Source organism: Clinocottus analis, unplaced genomic scaffold, assembly GCF_023055335.1.
Source record: "Clinocottus analis isolate CAN_PGR_092001 unplaced genomic scaffold, fCliAna1.0.p SCAF_20, whole genome shotgun sequence".
Classification (NCBI taxonomy): Eukaryota; Metazoa; Chordata; class Actinopteri; order Perciformes; family Cottidae; genus Clinocottus; species Clinocottus analis.
Window position 1 is genome coordinate 12393986 of NW_027175932.1, and position 21401 is coordinate 12415386.

General features: G+C 43.8%; 3 protein-coding genes across 5 annotated transcripts in view; 2 read left to right on the plus strand and 1 right to left on the minus strand.

Moving 5' to 3' along the window:
• Window positions 1-675: 675 nt before the first annotated feature.
• Window positions 676-2033, plus strand: coa6 (cytochrome c oxidase assembly factor 6). Of its 2 annotated transcripts, none has more exons than XM_068586271.1 (3): window positions 676-841; window positions 1132-1281; window positions 1455-2033. In XM_068586271.1, exons 2-3 carry the CDS (start codon window positions 1138-1140, stop codon window positions 1551-1553), a joined length of 243 nt encoding a protein of 80 aa, XP_068442372.1. In that variant the 5' UTR covers window positions 676-841; window positions 1132-1137; the 3' UTR covers window positions 1554-2033. The 2 variants fall into 2 exon arrangements, with proteins under 2 accessions (XP_068442372.1, XP_068442373.1); XM_068586272.1 differs by having other exon boundaries at window positions 1136-1281.
• An 11-nt stretch (window positions 2034-2044) lies between these two features.
• On the minus strand, window positions 2045-21370 carry slc13a4 (solute carrier family 13 member 4). The gene is made up of 16 exons (XM_068586276.1): window positions 20974-21370; window positions 15105-15233; window positions 11891-12027; window positions 11602-11807; window positions 11301-11364; window positions 10626-10665; window positions 10476-10538; window positions 10203-10387; window positions 8094-8213; window positions 7790-7891; window positions 7044-7145; window positions 6773-6885; window positions 5888-6015; window positions 5608-5769; window positions 4625-4762; window positions 2045-4222 (listed from the first exon to the last, which is right to left on the minus strand). Exons 1-16 carry the CDS (start codon window positions 21094-21096, stop codon window positions 4085-4087), a joined length of 1950 nt encoding a protein of 649 aa, XP_068442377.1. The 5' UTR covers window positions 21097-21370; the 3' UTR covers window positions 2045-4084.
• Window positions 20611-21401, plus strand: part of zgc:162331 (uncharacterized protein LOC793007 homolog) — a 28864-nt gene continuing 28073 nt past the window's right edge. Inside the window, exons 1-2 of one of the 2 annotated variants that reach the window (XM_068586275.1) lie at window positions 20611-20691; window positions 20998-21309. The gene's annotated coding sequence lies outside the window, so the exon portion shown is untranslated. Of the gene's footprint in view, window positions 20692-20954; window positions 21310-21401 lie in introns of those variants that run through there. The other variant, XM_068586274.1, reaches the window with a different exon arrangement.

Below are 21401 nucleotides of genomic sequence, written 5' to 3' on the forward strand. Positions count from 1 at the left end.
TGACAATATGACCTCTTCGTTCGTTGCTGCTAACCAGCAACGAACCACAAGCTCAGTTTTAAAATACTAAGTGTAAACACTTGTTGCCTTCAGTATGAGCCCATCTTTCTCCTCACATACTACAGTCTTTTTGACTCACTTTAAATTACTTCAAACTGAGACATCTCATTAATGAACTGTTTCAGCTGTGCAACCAATCTTTTATCTATTTAAGTCAGCTCAAAATCATATTCTGGTGATTATTTGTTTAAAATTTGTTTGCACATTTTAAAAGTTGTCTGACTACCTTTGAAGAGAAGTAATACATCAGCCAGGTGAGCTAACAACGTTGAAATACAGCAGCATGGCCTTAGCTGCAACGTTACAGGGCTGAAGGTAATGAAGCCTCCCTCTCACCTGCTGCTTCCTCTCATCATGGCGGCCTAAGAAAACGGTAAATGCGACACAAGTTATACTAAAGTCCACATTGTGTTTGGAGAAGTGGTGTCGAGACATTGTTGTTCTTTTATCATGACTTATTTAGTTTTTTGTGTTTACAACTAACGTTAAAAAAAAAAACAACCTCCAAACATGTCACTCGGTTTTGAATTTCTGAACGAACTGCGCCACCACCTGGTGCATGTGTTCAATCACGCCGTGACGTCATCACGGAGCGACACGGAAGTGCAGCTCCGCGCGTCCTTCACTGTACTCCACTTACGGAGCGTGAACGCGTTACAAAAGTCAGGGGTTTGGGGTTCAGTAACAGTATTTCTACGTTGTTTTTTTTGGAGTTACAGAAGCAAACAGCAGCGGTGGTCGGGACGAATTAATAATTGTGGACATTGCAGCGGTTAAAACGGTGAGTGACAGTTCACGTCGGCTGTCACATGTAAGCGACACTCGGCTAACGTTACAGTGGTCTTTTGAGGCCGACAGGATGTAAATACAAAGCATAAACATGCAGCAAGTGGTGTAAACCTATAGGATGTTGTATGAGGATAAACAACTAACTCTGAGCAAATAGCAGCGTAGGTATTACAAGAATCAGGAGCATAATGAGACATTTCCAAGGATAGGTTAAAGCGTTTTTTTTGTGTTGAGTATCCACTTTGTCAACTGGGTCTTTTTAACTGTTTAACGCCGCGTCAGGTAGCGATGACGGCTCCAAACTCTGCAGAGAGGAAGGCCTGCTGGGACGCCAGGGACCACCTGTGGAAATGTCTGGACGACAACGGAGACAACACGGACTCTTGCCAGAAGTTTCAGAGCGAGTTTGAGGCAAATTGCCCAGCTCAGTGGGTAAGATACCCCTTCTTTATCTTTGTGATCAGTAATGTCAGAAAGTAAAATATCAGTATCAGCCATGTTGGAATGTCATAATTTACAGTAATTTATTAAGAGCCTCGACCCTCACCATGCAAGTGAAAAGCTGCGTGCAGCATCGTTGCTCATCTTTTCTATCTTCCTGAAAGGTGAAGTATTTCACCAAGAGGAGACAGTACCTGAAATACAAAGAGAGGATGGAGAAGGAAGGATTCACGCCTGCTGCAGGGCCCCGGCAACCGTCCTAACCCCCTGCACCGCAGACTGTCAAAATCTGCAGACCGACAGACTTACGGCCTCATTCAGACCAGGGCCGAGGCGCAGGGCTCCAGAGAGGAGTCTAACTTTATTATGGACAGAGAATCTGAACTCCACCTGTGTCGTTATTTATTTATAGAGATGAAAAAAGCTGCATCCAGATGTTCAAAATAAAGGAAACTGAAAGCAGAAGTGATGGAAAATATCCACGGTCAGTTGGCTTTCACCTGAAAGTTACATCTAACGTTGTCACTTTAATGATGTTATGATCAGTGTAGTCCTTACTCACATCCAGAGTGGTGGTCTACCTCTATGGAGTTTGGACCAAAGTATTGATCAATTCAAATTTATCAGTGTGATTTTCAGATCAATGCTTATCTTTACCGATACTCACCTTTTAAGTCAAGGACAGGACCCCATTGGGAAAAAGTCTGACTTGTGTAGTTTGTAAATAAATAAAATACAAACAATCAATCTGGTTTTAGTGGTTTTATTGTTGTGCGTGTATAATGTTGTCTCATCCTACCTCTAGTTTTCATCTGACAAGACATCAAGACAACACATAATAGGAATATTACAGCTCAATTGGAAACAGGCTTTGTATTACAAATCTGTATGTATTTACAAAAGACGTGTGGCCCCTGGGTCAAAGGTCACTGCTGCAACACCATCAAGATGTGTCAAACCTTCAGTAGAACTGAATAAATTACAAAATAAAAGCTTTTGATTTTGCCCACACTAGGACCTACACTTTAAATGCAGTGATATAAAAACAAAAATTGCAATTAAAATGTGTACAAAATATAAAGCACATCTTTTGTATTTTTGCACAGCACAGTGAATGTTATGTGCAAACCTTTTCAACGTCTGACAACAGTCATTGTGATTTGACAGTTGATTGAGCAAACAACCCCACGCTGCCTCTCTCGCACTTTTCTTTACTCAACTACACAGAACTTGGAGGCACTTTTGCAGACTCCCAAATCTGCATTTCTCGTTAGCCTTCACATCCCGGAAGAAGAGTCCCACCTCCCGACAGACCAAACATCCTATTTCTTGACATGCCAATGGAACAAAAATCTCATAAAACACATCCACTTTCGTGATAAACAGAGGCTTTTGATTCTTGATAACGGCATTTTCTACCGGCTGACAAGCACACAATTTCAATTATAAAACCATTTTTTGTTTGCATATAAACCTTGTGACCTCTAACAAAATACTCAGAGTTATGACTTCATAATCTCGTGATGAAGTTCTCAGATGTATTCAGTATATCACCCTTTCCCTCCCGCCCTCCCCCCCCGCCAAAAAAAAGAAAATTGCTGAAGGCAAAGAAGTAATTAAGGAGAGGACAAAAGCACCTGGCTGGAGTGTCGCCTTCCAAACTGCAAGAGAAGCGAAAGCTCATAAATCAAACTGACATAAAACGATAACACGATGGTTTGATTAGTCGACCAGCGTTGGACGTTGTATACCATAAATACAGTACAGTGTACATTCTTAATATTCTAAAGGTCTCAGTTGCACAGTAAAAAGCACTTTCACTCCTGCTCTCCTTCATCTCAGGAGGATGGCAGTGAACCAAGCTCCCGCACTGGCTCTGAGATTAAAGCAAGGCAGCAACACTGTCAGGGTTGGAGGTCCGATTCCCACAAGAGACAGGTTCATGCTAAAAGTGTGACAGGAAACAATATGGATAAAAAGGCACTACTTTACTGCCAGTTGCTTGTTCAGCGTTGACAGTGAGATGGGGCAGAGAATCAGCTCCAGAAACTTTGGTAAAGACATACGGCCCATTAAGAATTTCTAAAAGTAATGCAAGCAGCGGCGTAGAACACGCATGGCCGGGACACAAGCGGTTTCCTCTTTTAAAAACAAGTATCTTCTCCTCTGAGAGACCGGGTTCATCTGAAAGGCTTGACGACTAGTGGCTCTACGTGTGCAGTACAGTGTCAGTCATAGGCGAAGCCTCAAACTCTTTCAGCAAACTAGTCGGCAGCCCATCGTGGTGGCAATACAGTTGAGAGCAGCAGGAGTTCAGCAAGCACCCAGTTAAAAAGAGCCCTGTATCTCATTTAGATCTAAAGATTAAACTAATCCACAGAGGAAAACATGATGCGCCTCTGGTTCTATTAGAAGTCATTTAACAAAATATCAGTTTCCTGACAATCCAAAAAGTATTGTATTTGTTGCTTTTAGTAACATCTTCGGTGATTTGTTGAAAACAGGATCAAAGTTGGTTGGCGGAGTCAGAGCTCCACACAGTTCTGCATTTCTTGTGACGCCCCCTTGTGGACAACACAATTATCATTCTAATTATTACACCTAGGTAACAGGTAATGGTTCTCCTCTTCATCTTCATCTTCCCTCAGGTCCAGTTTAGTCCGAGAGGACTCTGAGCAACACCGTCCTCCTGACCTCATTTCCATTGTCTCTCTTTACAGAAACTCTCTCTCTCTCTTCTCTCTCGCTACGTCTTTCTGTCTTCCGGTGATTCGTCCCCCAAAACCAGCAGTGGTTACAAGTCCCCGGTGACGTTCCTGGCCATCGCCCAGGCCGGGAACTCATTTAGGTTGAAGAGGGGAACCCCCCACGTGGTGATGGCCAACATCACCACCGCCACGCCGATCAGGTTCACCCCGAAGCCGGCTTTCACCTGGAAGAGAGGAAGAGGAAATGGAAAGCCAGACGGTGACGTGTTTAAAGAAATTGGGTTGAAATTATTCAACCATGCGAAGGAACATTTCAGGATAAAGTTCAGCAAGAGTTCAGAGTGAAAATTCTTTGTAAAACAACTTTGACACTCGACGCGCTCGAGCCTTTTGAAGCTGCAGGTGCAGAAGGAGCATGTGACTGTCTCGCTGTGTGTGTGTGTGTGTGTGTGTGTGTGTGTGTGTGTGTGTGTGTGTGTGTGTGTGTGTGTGTGTGTGTGTGTGTGTGTGTGTGTGTGTATGCGTGTGTGTGTGTATGCGTGTGTATGTGTATGCGTGTGTATGTGTATGCGTGTGTATGTGTATGCGTGTGTATGTGTATGCGTGTGTATGCGTGTGTGTCGCACCATGTCGCTGATCTTCACGTGGCCGTAACTGAACACGATGGCGTTGGGGGGGTTCCCCACTGGGAGCATGACCCCGAATGACACGCACATGGTGGCCGGGATCAAAGTGTGGAGCGGGTTGATGCGCAGAGTCTCTGACTGGAAGGAGGGAAGTGGGTGAAGAACAATGTGGGGACGGGGGAAGACAAAGAGTAAAAGAAGATCAAGCAGCAGGTAAATGGATTCAAAACCGCTGTCAGAAGCCCTCTTTTCATTGTCAGAGCAAGGTGCAGAGTGGGAGGGACCAACTATCTACATGGGGAGCATCGTCACAGCGATGCTTCACATGGCTGCTTATGAGGAAGCGTCTGCATGGACAGAGCAGCTTCTGCAACGCAGCAAAAGCTGCCCATTGTAAAGATGACGGGTAATGTGAGTCTGTTAAAGGAATAGTTCGACATTGTTTAATTAAACAAAGAGCTTATCCTGGAAACAATAACACAATCCACCTCCCAACACCTCTTATGCTCACTAAACGCATTAAATCTTGTTTGTTTAATCCCGACGGGAACAAAAGAGTAATAACAAAGCTGCAGTTTCATGTGCAGAAAGTCAGTGTCTTTCATCTTTAGATACTTTTGGATTGAGCGAGTTAGCTGTTCCCCCTTTGTTTTTTAGTCTTCATACGTATTAAGTCATATTCGTTTGTATTTGCCAGTTCAGAAGAAAATACCTCTTCATTGTGTAAGATATCCAAATTGATGCTGCAGGAGACATTGGCAACATGTCACACTTCTTGGATTATATATATATATGTTTCTGGGATGGAGCCCAAAAGAGCAGTGTGCCTTGCCCCTTTGCATTGTTAGGTCAGCGCCGTTTCCCCTTTTATGCGTTTTAAAAAAGTGTTTTGAGAGCACCGCTATGAGCCCGCTGGACTGTCGGCGTGCGTCGGTTGGTACTGGAGGACCAGGTAATGAGCACGAGTGTGTTGTGTGTCGTACCAGCGCCGACAGGATGGGCAGGAAGACGGTGAGAGTTGCCGGGTTGGAGGCAAACTCTGTGACCGCCGACACCAGCAGGCAGGCCAGCAGGGTGACGGCCCACGGAGGAAGACCGCTCATGGGCTCCAGCTGTCTGCCGATCCACACCGACAGGCCGGACACCTGCACACACACACACACAAAACACACACAAATTGTGACTTGAAGTTTGTAATTTTAGAGATAGAAATGGCGCCCAAACCTCAAGAGTAATGCAACCACACACACACACAAGCCGTACCTTGCAACCAGCAGCCAGTGCATAGCCTCCTCCCACCAGGATGACGATCTCCCACGGCATCAGCCTCTGGAAGTCCTTCCAGGTGATCATGGGAGCCATCGGGTCGGACTCTGAATCGTCATCAGTTGCTTGAAAACCCACAGGACAGATGTCAGCACAGCGGCATCGCTCACAGGCCGACCTGTTGCTCTAATAACTAATGAACAATTATTAAAATGGACATATCTATAAATCATTTTGTCGTGGAAATCTTTTATTATTGAATTTTTAAGTACTGTTTATTATTTGGTTGGTAATTTAGGGATGAGTTTCTGCTGAAAGAGTTTTTCAAACACATTTTTAGTACTGCTTTATTTCCTCTTAGTACTGCTTTATTTCCTCTGTAATTTGTTACTGGTCATAAGGAAATTAGACAAAGAGGAACTTTAAACCAAAGTTAAAATTAAGTTATCATTCTATAATGATTAATTATTGCAAGCTGTAGCGATTAATATTGATCATCAATTATACAAGTTTCACACTGTTGTTTATCATAACGCCTGTCAGCACTAAAACTTAATGTGTACTCAGCAAAGAGAAATACAATAATGACATTTTCCAACTGTTGCACAACGGCAGAAAACACCAGCGTCTGTTTTTTAAAGCAGAATCTGCACTGACCTGCTGAACCTGCAGCATACAGGCAATAAATCTACCAGACAGGCTGGAAACTATAACTGTTTGGAGCAGAGCAAGTGACTAACTTTGTAAAATCCTAACGGTTGTGGCTGACGAACAAAGATTTCTAAATACCTTCTTTTTTTTTTTTTTAACCGTAGCTGAAAATATACACATATTAAGCTTTTTTCTGAGATAAACTAAACGTTGTACAACTGTGGTCCTGACCTTTGTTCCTGTAGCTGGAGGAGGAAGAGGAGGAGAAGGGTCGCCTGGCAGGGATGAGGAAGAGCAGGAAGCCGAGAAGGACAGACACGGTTGCATCGGTCCTGTAGCCTTTCCTGAGGGAGAAAACACCCACCGATGTAGCGCAGAGATAAAAGATGCAGAAGAAGAGCTTCTAAGGTCTTTGCATTTATCTGTTCCTGTGGTGCCAATTTAAACGTGCACGCTGAAGTGTGCGTCTGATCAGTAACTGTGCTGCATTATGGGTACTTACTTCTCAAAAAGAGACGTCCAGCCGGGCACGAAACCAGGCTCTCGGGTGAACCACAGCAGAGTCATCAGGATGAAGAAGATACCGGTCACCACCTCTGGGTAGCTGGGAGTGACACACACACACACACACACACACACACACACACACACACAACAATTACACAAGGGAAGGGATAGCATGGTTTTGCCACAATGTCAGGTCTGGGTGTGTGAGTAAGACAGAGGCTGCTGCCAAACGTCTTAAATTGTTTCCTTTAAAAGCCAAAATAAGTTTCCTGCGTAGGGTGGCCGGGCTCAGCCTCAGAGATAGGGAAAGGAGCTCGGCCATCAGGAGGGAGCTTGGAGTCGAGCCGCTACTCTTTCATATCAAAGGAGTCAGCTGAGGTGGTTCAGCATCTCATCAGGACGCCTCCTGGACACCTCCCACTAGAGGCTTTCCAGGCACGTCCAACTAGTAGGAGCACCCCGACCCCGGATAAGCAGATAAAAATGGATGGACGCACCTTAAAAGCTTTTCATATATATTTTCTAATGGGACGTGGAGACAGTGTTTATAATTGCATCAAAAGAGATGAATTATTAGATTTTCTCCATACATTTCTTGTACCTGAGAGCAGTTTCAAACGGTCTTTCTTCCTGCTGTGTTCATGTTGTTTGTCAGTGACGGGAACTGACCAAATTCTCATGAATACAACTTGAAATATTGCAGGGACATCCAGCCAGGAAAGCTTGGGCAGAGAAACCTACCTGATGGGTCCCAGTTTGACGTACTCCTCCTGGATCCTCTTCTCCGACAGAATCTCTCTCCTGGTTTTGCGTTTCTTACTCCACGAGCACGTTTCCCTGAAGCTGAACACACAGAACGATGACAGCGTCAACCACACGGCGCCCTGACAAATGTTTCATGTATTTTTATGATTCAACCTGCAGCCACAGGACAGCAACAGGTGCAGTGGCCTCAACGGCAGACAGCCGGACGATTGTGAGTTGAAAATTATAAAATGCAACAACAACGTACTCACACAGTACACGAGGATACACAAACACTCACTTGCAGCCGAGGAAGAGGAAGTGCAGCCACAGCCAGGTGAGGACCAGCATGATGAGGGCGATGGGGAAGCTGAAGATGAACCACGTGCCAAAGTTGATCACCTTGGCGTCCGGGTAACGACTGAAATGACACAGAGAAGGACGCAGAGTTTATTCACCTGCGTGCGCAGGCGGTCGTCCTTCAGCACTCGCTTCATACTTCGATGGCTAGAAAGGACCTTTGCAACAGGAGAAATGAGGGCTGATGGGATGTGTGGTTTTACTTTGGAGAAACAGCAGCACTACTATTAGCACAGGGCCACCAATCAATGACAACAAGATCCATCATTTAATAACAGCTGCACTCATTTTGACTTTGAAGTCTGTGATATATTGATGCATCCTTAAAGGCTGAACCTTGTGACCACTAACACTGATAAAAATAGGAGCTTATCCCAGTCCAAAATAACCGTTTGTCCCCGATCATCCGACCTCCTTTGGTCTTCCCTTGACTGACAGCTGCCGTCCTTTGACTGTGCACATTCATGAGGAGCGAGTGTGAAGCAAAAGCAATATACTGTACGTCTTTGCAGGTCTTAAGCAGGATTTCTGGTGAGGTTTTCTGATTCACAACGATGAGAGGTTGGCAATAAATACCCTAAGATCAATAAACATACATTAAGTTATTGCATGTCAGTATCTGTCAGCCATTCCATGCTGCTACCACAAACTATGCGGTCTTGCTGGCACTGGGATCCGATCAGCCAGACCGCGTGCTGAGGTGTGGTCTGGCGAGCGGTGAGTGGGATCTCAGTGAGGTGTTGACAGCATGTGGGAACAATCGGGACAATTTATGAATCATCGCCCCCACACAGTGCTTCATCTCACGAAGAGGGCAAAGGGTCACTGCTGAAGAAAAGCCAACATTTCCTGATTTTGCTGCTTTATAAACAAAAGATTTTAAAGAACAAAATAATGTTGGACTTTAGGAAATTAATTCAATACATATTTTTGTCAAATACAGGGTGCCAAAAACACGAGAATGTCCATTCTGACCCACAATCCTCTGTTGCAGTTATACGATTAAGAAGATCAAAGGTCATGCTGCAATGTTATGAAAAAGGAAATGTGTCCAAGTTGAACACATACTGCACGCTACAGCATGCACTTTGTAAGGGCGGCTGCAGTATATACTCAAAGTAAAAATAAAAAAGGTTTGTGCACAGAGGAAGAGTAAGCAGCAAAAATAACGCAGGACTTTTATCCGCTGTTTTATAGCTGCTCCTCTTGACCACAAAATATATCCAATCACTCTCTAAACAAGCCGATTGCATTGAAGCGAGGACACAGTTCAGGTTTGATCTGGCGTAACCACAGCTGCTATAATCAAGAATCTGTAACTACTGACCATTGCATTTACAGTAAATATTCATAAGAGGAGATTTGCTGAGCATGCAAGAATGTGATCGATAGACCTCGTCGTGCGAGCGTGGGACTTGGACTGACTGAAACATCAACCTCACCAGGAACCTCTCACTTATGTGACCTCGGGCTGTTTTTTAACTCAAAGATTGTTGATTCAGTCAATGAAATCTGGTTTACCTGCAATCTCACTCCTCTATTTGACTAAAATGCACTCAAAATTCAAAGTTAGAGGTATTATTTAGGGAGTTTTATAATTGTTTTATCCGTTGCTTAGATTGATAGCCGTTCCTTGTACCATCATCACTCCGGGATTACTCATACTACAGAATAAAAACCTGACCTTTGTCCAACAAGCTGCGTCATGAAGGAGGCCATTCTGCCGGGCTTAGTGCTGCGGCTGGAGGAAATCGGCTCTGTTCGGATCGTAGGAGCTGATTAGTTTGATCTCAGAGCCTGCGAGCCCCCCCAGACACCGGGTTACCTTGAACTGTCTCGGTCTGACCGGCACGGCAGCCAAGAACTCAATCGAGCTGTGAATAAGCTCGAGTTGAGATGGTGTCTGCAGGTGCTAATACCAGAGCAAAACACGCTGATGTCAGTTTTTAAAGCTGCTTAGAATATCCAGTCTCACTGACAGCGGATCCTGGATGCTTGTCAACACTGAAGGCTTTTAACGCGTTTGTGTGTGTGTGTGTGTGTTACCTACGTGTTAAACTGCTCGGCGAAGATGAGGTTGGTGGACGTGCCGGTGATGGTGATGAGGCCGCCGATGGTCGCGGCGTAGGTGATGCTGAGCGACAGGCATTTACAGATCATGTGATCCCTCTTGGTGGGATACTGGGAGTCCCTCCTGGTCTTCACCCGCCTTACGTTGGGGATATCGATCGCAACCTGAGCGGTGGCGACAGGGTTGTTGTGAATGAATGGGGGGAAACAAATGTTAGCGACATTAATTGTCCGGTGTGAGCGTGTCCCTCACCTGGGGCAGGTGTCCGTTGGTGTGCCGGATGAGACCCAAACCATTCGCCTCCTCGGTCTGCACCTGAGAACAAGAGCAAGGAACTCAGAAGTCAAATAATGAGAAATTTTCTCTGTCTGCTTGGCAAAGAAAAAGGGTCGAGGGTCTCACCTCACTGAGTGTAGAGAGCTCCCGTTTAGCGCAGTTGCTGCTGGAGGGACAAGAGAAGAGGACATGAAGACTTTACAATGACTGAAGATGTCAGATCAGACTGAGGTCACTGTTAATGCACGAGACGCTGCAGGAGCGAAGCCAACCCAGGAAGTTAGCATCACGCTGGTTCCCTCCCACAAAAAGCAAATAGTATTTGGGGATTTAGTATCAATGCAGAAAGTAATCTCTGTGGTAAATGAACGTTAACCATATTTCCCCATTTTCTTCTGCGAGATAATCTTACAAAATTAACATTTTTTCAGAAGAGAAAAGCAAATGTCGGGCTATAAACCAACCACACCATGGTCACGTGAGTTCACAACGCTAAAAGCAGGCGTTTTGTATCGCCTTTCTTAAAAACACGCAAAATCTCTTTAGCTTGTGGAAACCCGGAAATGTTGACTTATGTCCATGTTTTAAGACTCACCCCTGCAGCGCCCTAATGCTGATCAGCTGTGAACAAATGTTATTAATAAAACAATATACCTGACAAAGATAAATTGACTTTAAAAGTTGAAGTGGGATCGTGTTCACTGGGACTTGCAATGAAGAAGAAAACAGGGAACATCTGGGAGAAATAACTGCTGTTTACCTCACACACACTTACACAAACGTAAATACACACAAACGTACCTGTCGTTGCGATAGAGCAGCTCCAGCTGGTTTTTGTCAAAGTTCTCCTCTCTGTCTGAAACAGCTGCAGACAACAACATTCGTCACAAGGCTGAACTGTTAGTGGAACGCTACACATCAACTCTCCTGCAACACTACTTTCTGAACACGTCACATATTTGTGACTTTGGAGTTTGCGTAACATCACCGACTGTTATCCGTCCACGCAGTCTTGCGTTGGTGTTGGTGCAAGCATTTCTATCAACATCTGTTTAATGGAAGAGTTTGTTTTGTTTCAAAGAAGCTTTTATAGTTCAGCGACCTCTCCCTGTGGTGCCGTCGCCGGAGGCACCGCTGTCGTCCTCGGGGGCCTCAGCGGTTTCCGAGTCGTTGGGGCCGTCGGCCAGGCCGGTGCAGATCAGCTGCTGCAGGACGGCCTCGGCGATGGGCATCACCATGGCCGTGGTGGACGTGTTGCTCAGCCACATGGACAGAAACACTGTGCAACACATGAAGCCCAGCACCAACCTGGAGGCCAGAGAGGGACAGTTGCTCACGTGAGTGTGTTTTTACATTCATGCATTGTGGATGTGTGTGTGCGTGCCGCTCACATGCCAGGCTTGGCCCCGGCGATCATCACCATGCGCAGAGCGATGCGCTTGTGCAGGTTCCACTTCTCTATAGAGGCGGCCAGGCAGATGACGCCCATCAGCAGCAGAGTGGTGTCTTTGCAGTACTCCGCTGCCACCTGATCACACACACAAAGAGGAACATTTCAATATAAAAGTTTGGGTGAATTTAAATTCAGGAAGATGAAGTAGAAGGGGCCTTTTGCTTTTCCCTGCTTTAGGCACTTTGCCACGTCCCCCTCCTTCTTTTTGGATCAACACTTACAGTTTCCCACTTGTTCTTTTTAATCCGCCTCACTTCCCACCTGCAGGGTCCCGACCTCGAAGTGTTGTATAAGCCCACGTCTCCTCACCTCTCACCTAAAGCCTGCTGCACTTCCTCCTGCTGGACATTTTTACACATGGCTCCATCGCACTCTCTTTCTCGGCTATTTCACTGGACCCAAAGGAGCACGGGAAAGAAACTACACAGGAGTAACTTTCTACATTGCCCCAATAAATAGTATTAAACTCTATATTTAGAAAAACTACAACTGTTTTAAGCAAGACTTTGTTGCATGCTATACACTGGATAAAACAATTAGTAAAGACAAGTATTAACATATTTAAATCTCACTGATGAATAATGTAAGCTGTTGAGGGTCCAGGTTTGCTGAATGAATGCTGCAGTATGGATATCCAATATAAATACTGGTTACTCGTCGTCCTACAGTACTTATAGTTCCCCGTCTCACCCGAGTCAGCGATACTCGCCATTAGATTTACTGCCAACAAGCAGTTTAGTTTCAGGATCATTTCCAACACATTCAACATTACATATTTGGTTTTCAAGGCCCAGTGACGCAGAGGTCAGCGCATCTTTAGTTTCTGTGCCGTGAGTATTCCCCCACAAAACTGAGTATTTGAGCGGTGCACAGCTAAAACCAGGATTTTAAAACGAATCCTTCACATTTGATTGGACCGGTAAAAAATGGGCGGGCTTAGAGTCGAGCGGGATGCAAAGCTACACTGACACACACCTTCCTTGTAGCTAAAAGTTAGTTTGCTTGATAGATGGATGTCACGATAGCATTGGTTGAAATTAGTCGGTTGCAGCTTCACACACTTCAGTTATTCACATTATTGTGTTACAATGTTTTGCATATTTTGTTAAATAGGTGCACAATAGGACAATAAGGAATTGTATCTAAAAAAGGGTTAAAAGGGCATTTTTCATCTTGACTTTAAGAGAAACTTTAACCAAACTAAATATGGGCCTAAACGTAAACCAATGCCGTTCCATTCCTTAAGATAACATTTCTACTGTGAATCCCCAGCATTTAAAACAGATTTTAAAAAGTGCTAATAATTCAAGAACGTTAGTTGCATGTACTATAAGTTGTAATGTGTTGTCAGGTGTTCTGCCAGTACTTGGATTTATTTGGAAAAGTGGGAAGAAGACTGGGAGTACGACACAAAAACAGAATATGTTGCATAAAGCGCTCTGCTGACATATTCAGAGAACGCCATCGCAAGAGGCTTAGAGCATTAACAGGCAGCTTGTTTGTCGATGCGATTTGGCACAGCTCACTTATTTATGTAATGGCTGATAAGAAAGGTGAAGAAGAGGGAGGGGAGTTTAATGGAGATGAACCTTGTGTTACGAGAACGTCATCGTCGGTCGAACCAATCAAATTTTCCTAAGACTTGGCGGAGGTGATGATGGTTGGTAATGTGTTTGGTTGACATGTTTGAATGTGTAGTCTGAGATGAATAAACAATGAGAAAACACCAGTAGGATAATGGTGATGAGCATCAGGTTAATGTGTTTTCAAAACCTTTGCCGCTAAGCAGAAACTCCTCGGCTTTACACCAACACACAATAATTAACATATTGTAAAACCCAATGGAAACTCATCCAAGAAACTTATCACGTTCTTAAAAATATACGTTCACATGAAGGTGGATCTGAGTTCTTGGAAAATACTTGGTTCAGGGCACAGAAAGGCTTTTCGCACATTTTCTTCCTGATCAAAGGTTTAACTCTTATTAGCGTTTCTCTCACTTTTCCCCCTTCGAGGGTGACAAAGGTTGACACACTGCAACACAACCTTTGTTTCACCTTCACACGTTTAATCTCCTCAAACAAAAAGGTTTTACGTTTCACATCTCTTCCAGAAAAACGGAAACCTTGTGACAAACGGGGAATGTATCCTCAGTTATCAGTATGCAAATAGAAATATCAATGGAAGTGGAAGTATCCCATGTAAACAGACACAATTCAGCCTAGGCTAATCTAGATTTAGGTCAATAGAGTTAATCGTTACACACCATCTCCTAGCTCCAGTATCATACCATTATCATTTTGGTTGAAGCAATCTGTATTTCTTGTTTATGAGGCAATTTCTAATCACGCTGATTTTAAGCAAATTGCAATCATTGCGGTCATTGTGACGAGATGACGTTATCAGCGCCAAGCTAATCTGTCTGTTGGATGGAAGAGTGCAGCGGGTGGAGACGGACAATCAAATTGTTAGCTTGCTGCCAAAGGCTTGAGTGACAAAACCAAAAAAAAGTATCACCCTACTTTTTCAACAATTGCTTTTGCAAAGATGATAAAGCTAGCCTAAGATGAGGCTAATGCTAGCTGGGCACTAGCTTACAGCTCGTGTTTGCAAGCTAAAGTTAGCTATGGAGGGAAGCCAAACACAGAGCTAGTTAATGAGGAAGATATTTCTTAATTCAAGATGGAGGAAAACCAAAAACAGAAGAGCTACAACAACAATGAATATTGGACATAGATTTATCTGGTTGAATTACCTCATAATGTCTGCTAATGTTGCTCCAGTCTGCTAGATATATACAAAGTAATAACTTTTAATAGCTCTTTGTCTTTTTTAGCTCTTCTGTCCTCAAGTGGCAAATATAACTAAAAACTTTAAGAAATCAGCTCAAAATTTTCACATGCATGCTAACACCAAATTTGACCCTTATTTGGGGGGCAAAAATGATAAGACAAAGGATAATGTATAGATTACGTTGCACATTGTCTAACTAGATTATTATAGTTAGCACTACAACTACATTGCTTCCTGTCTTTGACTCCTTTTGTCCTCACCAATTCTAAGGGAGCTTTTATTTTCATATTCCATTGAGAAAATGTTTGCACTAAAACTATGAAAAACAGACAGACAGCTGACAATACATAGAGACTCACCTCGCTGGACTTGAGCACCCCAAAGAGCGGATAGAGGAAGGCGGGTACCAGAGCAGCAGCACCCAGGGGAACGGCCTCAGACACCCAGTAGACTGCAGTCACCATCAGCACGTACGCACAGCATGCCTCCTATAAACCAGAAAACAATTCATGTTTCATCACCGAGCAGATGAGACACATCTTCATACTTCTTTTGTTATACTCGCCATCAAAAGCAGATACATTTAGAAATGTTTGGCAACTTTGAGAAACAAGAAGTTTACAGACAGGATACGGTTAGCTTAGCATTGTAATCGCTCGGTCCAAAGGTTTGACTAATTATACTTATTCTCTTTTGTTTTTAAAAACAAAGTTTAGAAAGCAAATGAAACATTGCGGTATATTTAGGGTTATAAGCAGGTTAAGTTAATTTTGGACAGAGCTAGGCTAGCTATTTACCCCGGCTTCCTGTCTTCATGCTAATTTAACGATCTTCTGGCTAGCTCCACATGTATCAGACAGACAGAGTGGTAGCAATAAAGTGTTTGTGATTAGCATAATGTGTGTATAGCGAGGGGTTAACACTGAGAATATAACTGGGCTGCACATACACACTCACACATTGATGTTGCATTAATCTGGTAATGGTTATATAATATCAACATACCAGCCTCTCGTACTTCGCTGTCGCAACAGCAGCGGGCTTAGTGACAGGCTCCCCAACCTTCAAAACTAAAGAGGAATCTCGTGACATTTATTAAGTCCTTGTGAAGATTACCAAGACTTTCATTTAACCTTTTACACCACTCTGAAGACAATTTTATATCCCAAATTCAAGGATGGTTTACTAACAGTTGACACTTAAATTGAAGTAAAATATTGCACACAAGTGTACAAACCAGATCAAATGTAGGTCAAATAATAGAGGCAATGGCACTGTTAGACATTACGTCACTGCACACGTTTTAAATAATAGTCATTTGGATAACCTGCTCCCCAAATTTGGTAAACATACGCACTTTTCATTTCTGCCACATGCTGTGTGAGCTTGTAGTACTGAGCAAGGGCAACATTCATTGTAACATCTTGCCAGCAACAGGTCAGGTAATCTCAAATTAATAAACCAGAGGGAGAGAATTAGCTGCAGGGCTTCAGGATGAAGCACGGCCAGACCTGTTCAGACCTCACAGGCAGTCAAACCGTGGACTTTACAGAAATCACTGCAAAGTGTGTTGCATAGCACCCATTTTAAAATGATTTAGACATCTCTATTGTGTCCTGGTTGAATAAACTCTTGTGTTACGTTGTACAATGTCCATGAAACCCTTTTTGTTGGTATTAATTTAATGAAAAGGTACAAAAACCACAACTTTCCTGTACTTACGCACATCAAGCTTACGTACTTCAAGCTCAATACTACATTCAGCTTGCAGCATGTACACATTTACTGACACGCTGTTGTTAAACAAGTATGTTCACCAACTTTATTCAGCATGTTAGCGTGCTAATAGTTCCTATTGTTTAATAAAAGCAAAGTGGTGCTGAGGCTGATAGTAATGTAAAATAGACCATAAAGCAAAGTATGTTTAGGGTGTGGCTACCTTGTGATTGACAGGTCACTACCACGCCGTTGTCCAGTTTGGAAAAGTAGTCCTTGAGTTTGTCTTACAGCTTTAACCCTTTCACAGTGTGTTTTCAGCTCATGAGAGATAATTGTAACATTGGAGGCCTAAACAATGTCTTATTCAGTCTCTGGTTGTACTTAGCTTCACCCGTGTGTGACTTCTGGTTGTTGTTGTTTTGAAGCCTTCAGTTCAGACTTTTGGCATCTTGGCTTTTTACAGTCCATAAACCAATGTGGGACAACGTCCACTATTATACGCAGACTTTGGGATGGCCAAAGTCGGTTAGATTTCAATGCACAGGTTGTAGCTCCAACACAACGTGTGCTCCTGTTTGGATGAGTCACTGGATTAACTTGGCAAGAGGAAAGAGGCATTTCCAGGCACAGCTGTTGGATTAGGCTGAGAGCAGAACAAGTTGTTCATAACCAAAAAGGGCCTTGCCAACCAAAGAAAATGTAACAATTTAAATCCTCTCAAATCACATCCAAACTTCACAAAGAGAGAATGTGGTAGAAATAAAATAAAAATAAAAAAAGGAGTTGACAAGAAACAAACAGTTAATTCTCCATTTGACTGTTTTAATCAGCAGGTCTCCAGCCCAACTTTACATTGAAGAAACGTGAGGTCGCCTGATAACAGGATTAAAGCAAAGTTAGGTGTCAGACTGTTAATCTGCCCACACGACTACGTCTCCGTTTTAAAAACGCAGATCTTTGGCTTTGTTTACACTGAGCAGTTTACACTCGGCCGGAGCTTGAGAGCACCAAAAACGTACAAGTTTAAAAACTCAAGGGTTTACTCCCAGCGTGGACGCCATAACCGCGCACGTTTTAAAACGATGACATAGACGACGCTACTTGATTGGGTCGTAGCGGTCACGACGTGTCCTTCACCGATCACGTGACCCTTTTCCGGAAGAACACAAACAACAGCTTTGATTCACGATCGACTATCAGAGGTTCAAAGTTGACAACTGATTGCAGGCGTTGCTGACCTTGTTGTCTATACTAGTAGCTGTTGTGCAGTTCAATTCTGGATTTAATAAATTCTACTACAGCCGGCATGTGGAGGAAGCAGCTGTATACGATTAGCAAACTGTCCATTGCCGTCCTCAAAGCCTGAAGTTTGCGTCTTTGGGGAGGGCGATGGACACAAAACAGAGGATATTTTGTTCAGCACAAATACTGTGAGATCCACAAGGAAACAGTCAAGAAACAAAAAGCATAAATGTTGTCAGTACGACCCCTTTAACATATTAGTGTGCATGTAGCCCGAGCACAAATGGAGAGATAAAGAGACAAACTTGGACGACTAAATAAAGTCAGAGGGTGATGTCTGATTCAGCAGTCACTGATCATTGGCTATTGGTCTTTGTTCATCAGAAGATAGTTTCCACACAAGGACTGCAGCTTCAATCAGATCCTCAAACATCCATCGCTGATGCAACCTCAGTCGATACGTGCTAACGGAGGAGAGCCCCGTGTTTGCTTCCAGGTCAGATGCAGTGACAAGCATGAAAATTCAAATCCAAGCAAAAGTTTACTTGATTTTCTGAGAACGTAAGAATGTGACGCTCCAGTCGCTGAGGTGAAAGAGGCAATATTTGTGTGTGATTGTGTGTGTCTCGGTGGGACGTAATGAGGAAGAGGTTTGAGCACCTAAATAGGTCAGAATATCTCTGGCTGGCAGATATTTGCCAGAATTAACCCCCCCAAAGGGATCCACATGTGGGAGATATGCTGCACATGCAGTGCAGCATATCTCCACGACCTAAAAACTTCAATCACATGAGTTGGAAGTTTTGCTCAAACTCTGACAATTTTACCGCTGACAGGCCAGTTGTGTATCTCAGCATGCACCAGAAGCACATTGATCGTCTCATCCACTCTTTATCTGTGGACATTGATTGGTATTGAGAAAAAAACACACACACACACACACACACACACACACACACACACACACACACACACACACACACACACACACACACACACACACACACACACACACACACACACACACACACACACACACACACACACACACACACACACACACACACACACACACACACACACACACAATGACTCCTGATTAGTTCACAGCTGAAACCTCTACTCACTGAACCAATCAGCAGAAATCCAAATGGGCTTTTAAACGGACGTGAATAAAGCCTTTAAATCTTGGGGCTGTCAAATAAAGTGAGATGTGTAAAACCACCAATCATGCACTCGACAATAAGCACCTCTTTACCATCAGCTGCTGAGTTTCAGTGCTCTCCAACACCAACAGGGGAGTCATTTAACCAAGTTATTTCCAACAGTACTTTAAATGGAGGGAATGTTTTCTTTGTATTCAAGTAAACATCGTGCCGGACTCACTGCTGTTCTTTAGCTCGACGACTCCATTCGTGTGTATGGGGATGCTAAATATCTGCCATGGGCTTTGGATTTTTGTCGAGTGTCTCTCCCCGTCCCTCTGACCCGGCCTGACTGCATCCAACAGATGTTCTGTCTCCGTGCAGCTGCACACAGTACTACTCCAAACCCACACACGTACACACACGCTCTCCCTTCAGACCCCCGTCACATTCTTGACCCAGTCTGGGGTCCCTGGTGTCGTAAGGAAGCCACGTGGGGCCCGAAATCCAGCGTGGTGGTGGGGGATTATATAACTTAATTGCTCGGATTGTTTCTTTCTTTTTCTTTGTAGTGAAGTTTTTGTTCTCGGTCGGCCTCATCCTGCGCCACCGAGTCGTGCCAAACATCCACCGGCTCCCACATAACAGCTCTTCACCAGACAAAAATCACGTAGTTTGATTTACAGGTAAATTATTTCTGATGTTTGACACAGATTTGGACCTGGCCCCAGTTTGATGACTTGAGTGAATTATAATTAAAAAGTGAGTCACAGCAAAAAGCATCACTTTCTCAGAAAAACTAGTGATATTTATATTTAGCCCTTTCTAAAGTTGCCTCTGTATTTTCTGATCTGTAGCTGGAGATAACATAACATCCTTCTTTTTGGAACCAGAACAATTATAAAATGTGCTATTTTGTATGAAAGTGTATACTAATAGAAAGGAAATATAGTTGATAACAGATAAATTATAATTTTCTGCCATACAGCTACACTGCAGATAAATCAGTGTTTCTTCCTCGACCAGCAAAGTGCTATTTTTCATAATTCATTAAAGGTTTTTATTGGTGTGCCGACATATTACAAAAAGTAGTTCTCTATCGGCTGCTCTTCAATGTAATTTAAATCAATTCAACACTTTTAAACTTGAATTCAGTGTATAGCCTAAAGGCCCACTTCAAATTGGATGTTATGTTTATCTGAAAATAAGTTACGTTAAATTAAAACAGACAAAGCAACATATCGGTTCCTGTTCATGGCCCACTCATGCTAATGTCAATCTGCAGGTCTGATATTAAGACGAACAGGCAGAACAATGGTGAACTGTTGGTTTCTTGAGGTGAAGACAGAGGTGTGTGTCCTCTACACACTCACTTGTCTGACAAACACGAGCTATTAGGCTGAATGAGGACTTCTGTCACAGGAAACCAAGCTGATTGAGCGTGAGCCCAAATGGGCATCAAGTGGTTCACTCCTCTCCAGCAGCATCTCATCAACATGTCGCGACGTCTCCAACACACACACACACACACACACACACACACACACACACACACACACACACACACACACACACACACACACACACACACACACACACACACACACACACACACACAGCTCGAGACAAGCGTTCCTCAACACAGTGAACAGTGTGCCTTTTGATTGATTCTCTGTCTCTAGTCCTTCTCTCTCACACACGCACGCACACACATGCGCGCGCACACACACACACACACCATGAAATCCCATCAGGACAGTGAAGCCATTAGCAGCTACTTGGAGGGACATCAACACATCAGCTGGCTCTTGTGTTTTCTGCTGCCTCGGGTGTTTTCTAGGTATTTATGTGGTTTGATTATATATTTATTAACTAAATAAGTTTTTTAAGTGTTGAAATACGATTAAAAATCAATATTGCTGGAAGCAGCGTGTAGTATACTCGCAATTTCCCTAAAATGGTCGGTAGTATGAACTAGTTTGATTTGTTGTATTTTATTCATCTCCTTCATTCGCTCACATTGTGCTCTTAATTTTTTTAAATATCAGGACTTTCTGTCATGTTTAAACTTTCTTTTCCATCCATACTTAAAAGATAACAATATGAAATGTCTTGTACTCACGCTGGTGGGGTGGATGAGCGGTAGGGGAAGCAGGGACAGCGGGATGAACACCACGAGGAAAAGCTTCCGCGCCCGCCACAGCTTCCTGAACACTTCCATCCTGGCCGCGGCCTCTAGCCTCATGGATGACCCGGGGCTCTGGATCGGACCGGCCTCTACTCAGCAGAACCGGGTGTGAACGTCACCAATCGGCCGACGGGAAGGTGTTACACCGCCAACCGGCCGGAGGAGCGAGGGGGAAGCCGCCTCCTGGGAGCGCGTGAAGTTCTGCTCTGGCTGTGCGCCTTTACGCACTGACCCGCGGGCTGTGGACGGACCTGTGCGCGGCACTGTGAGGTGAGTGGCCGTGTTGGTTGTTTTTTTCACTTCCTCTCTCGTGCCACTCACACCTCACCTGCAGTCCTCCTCCGCGTGCTGCTGCGTGAGGC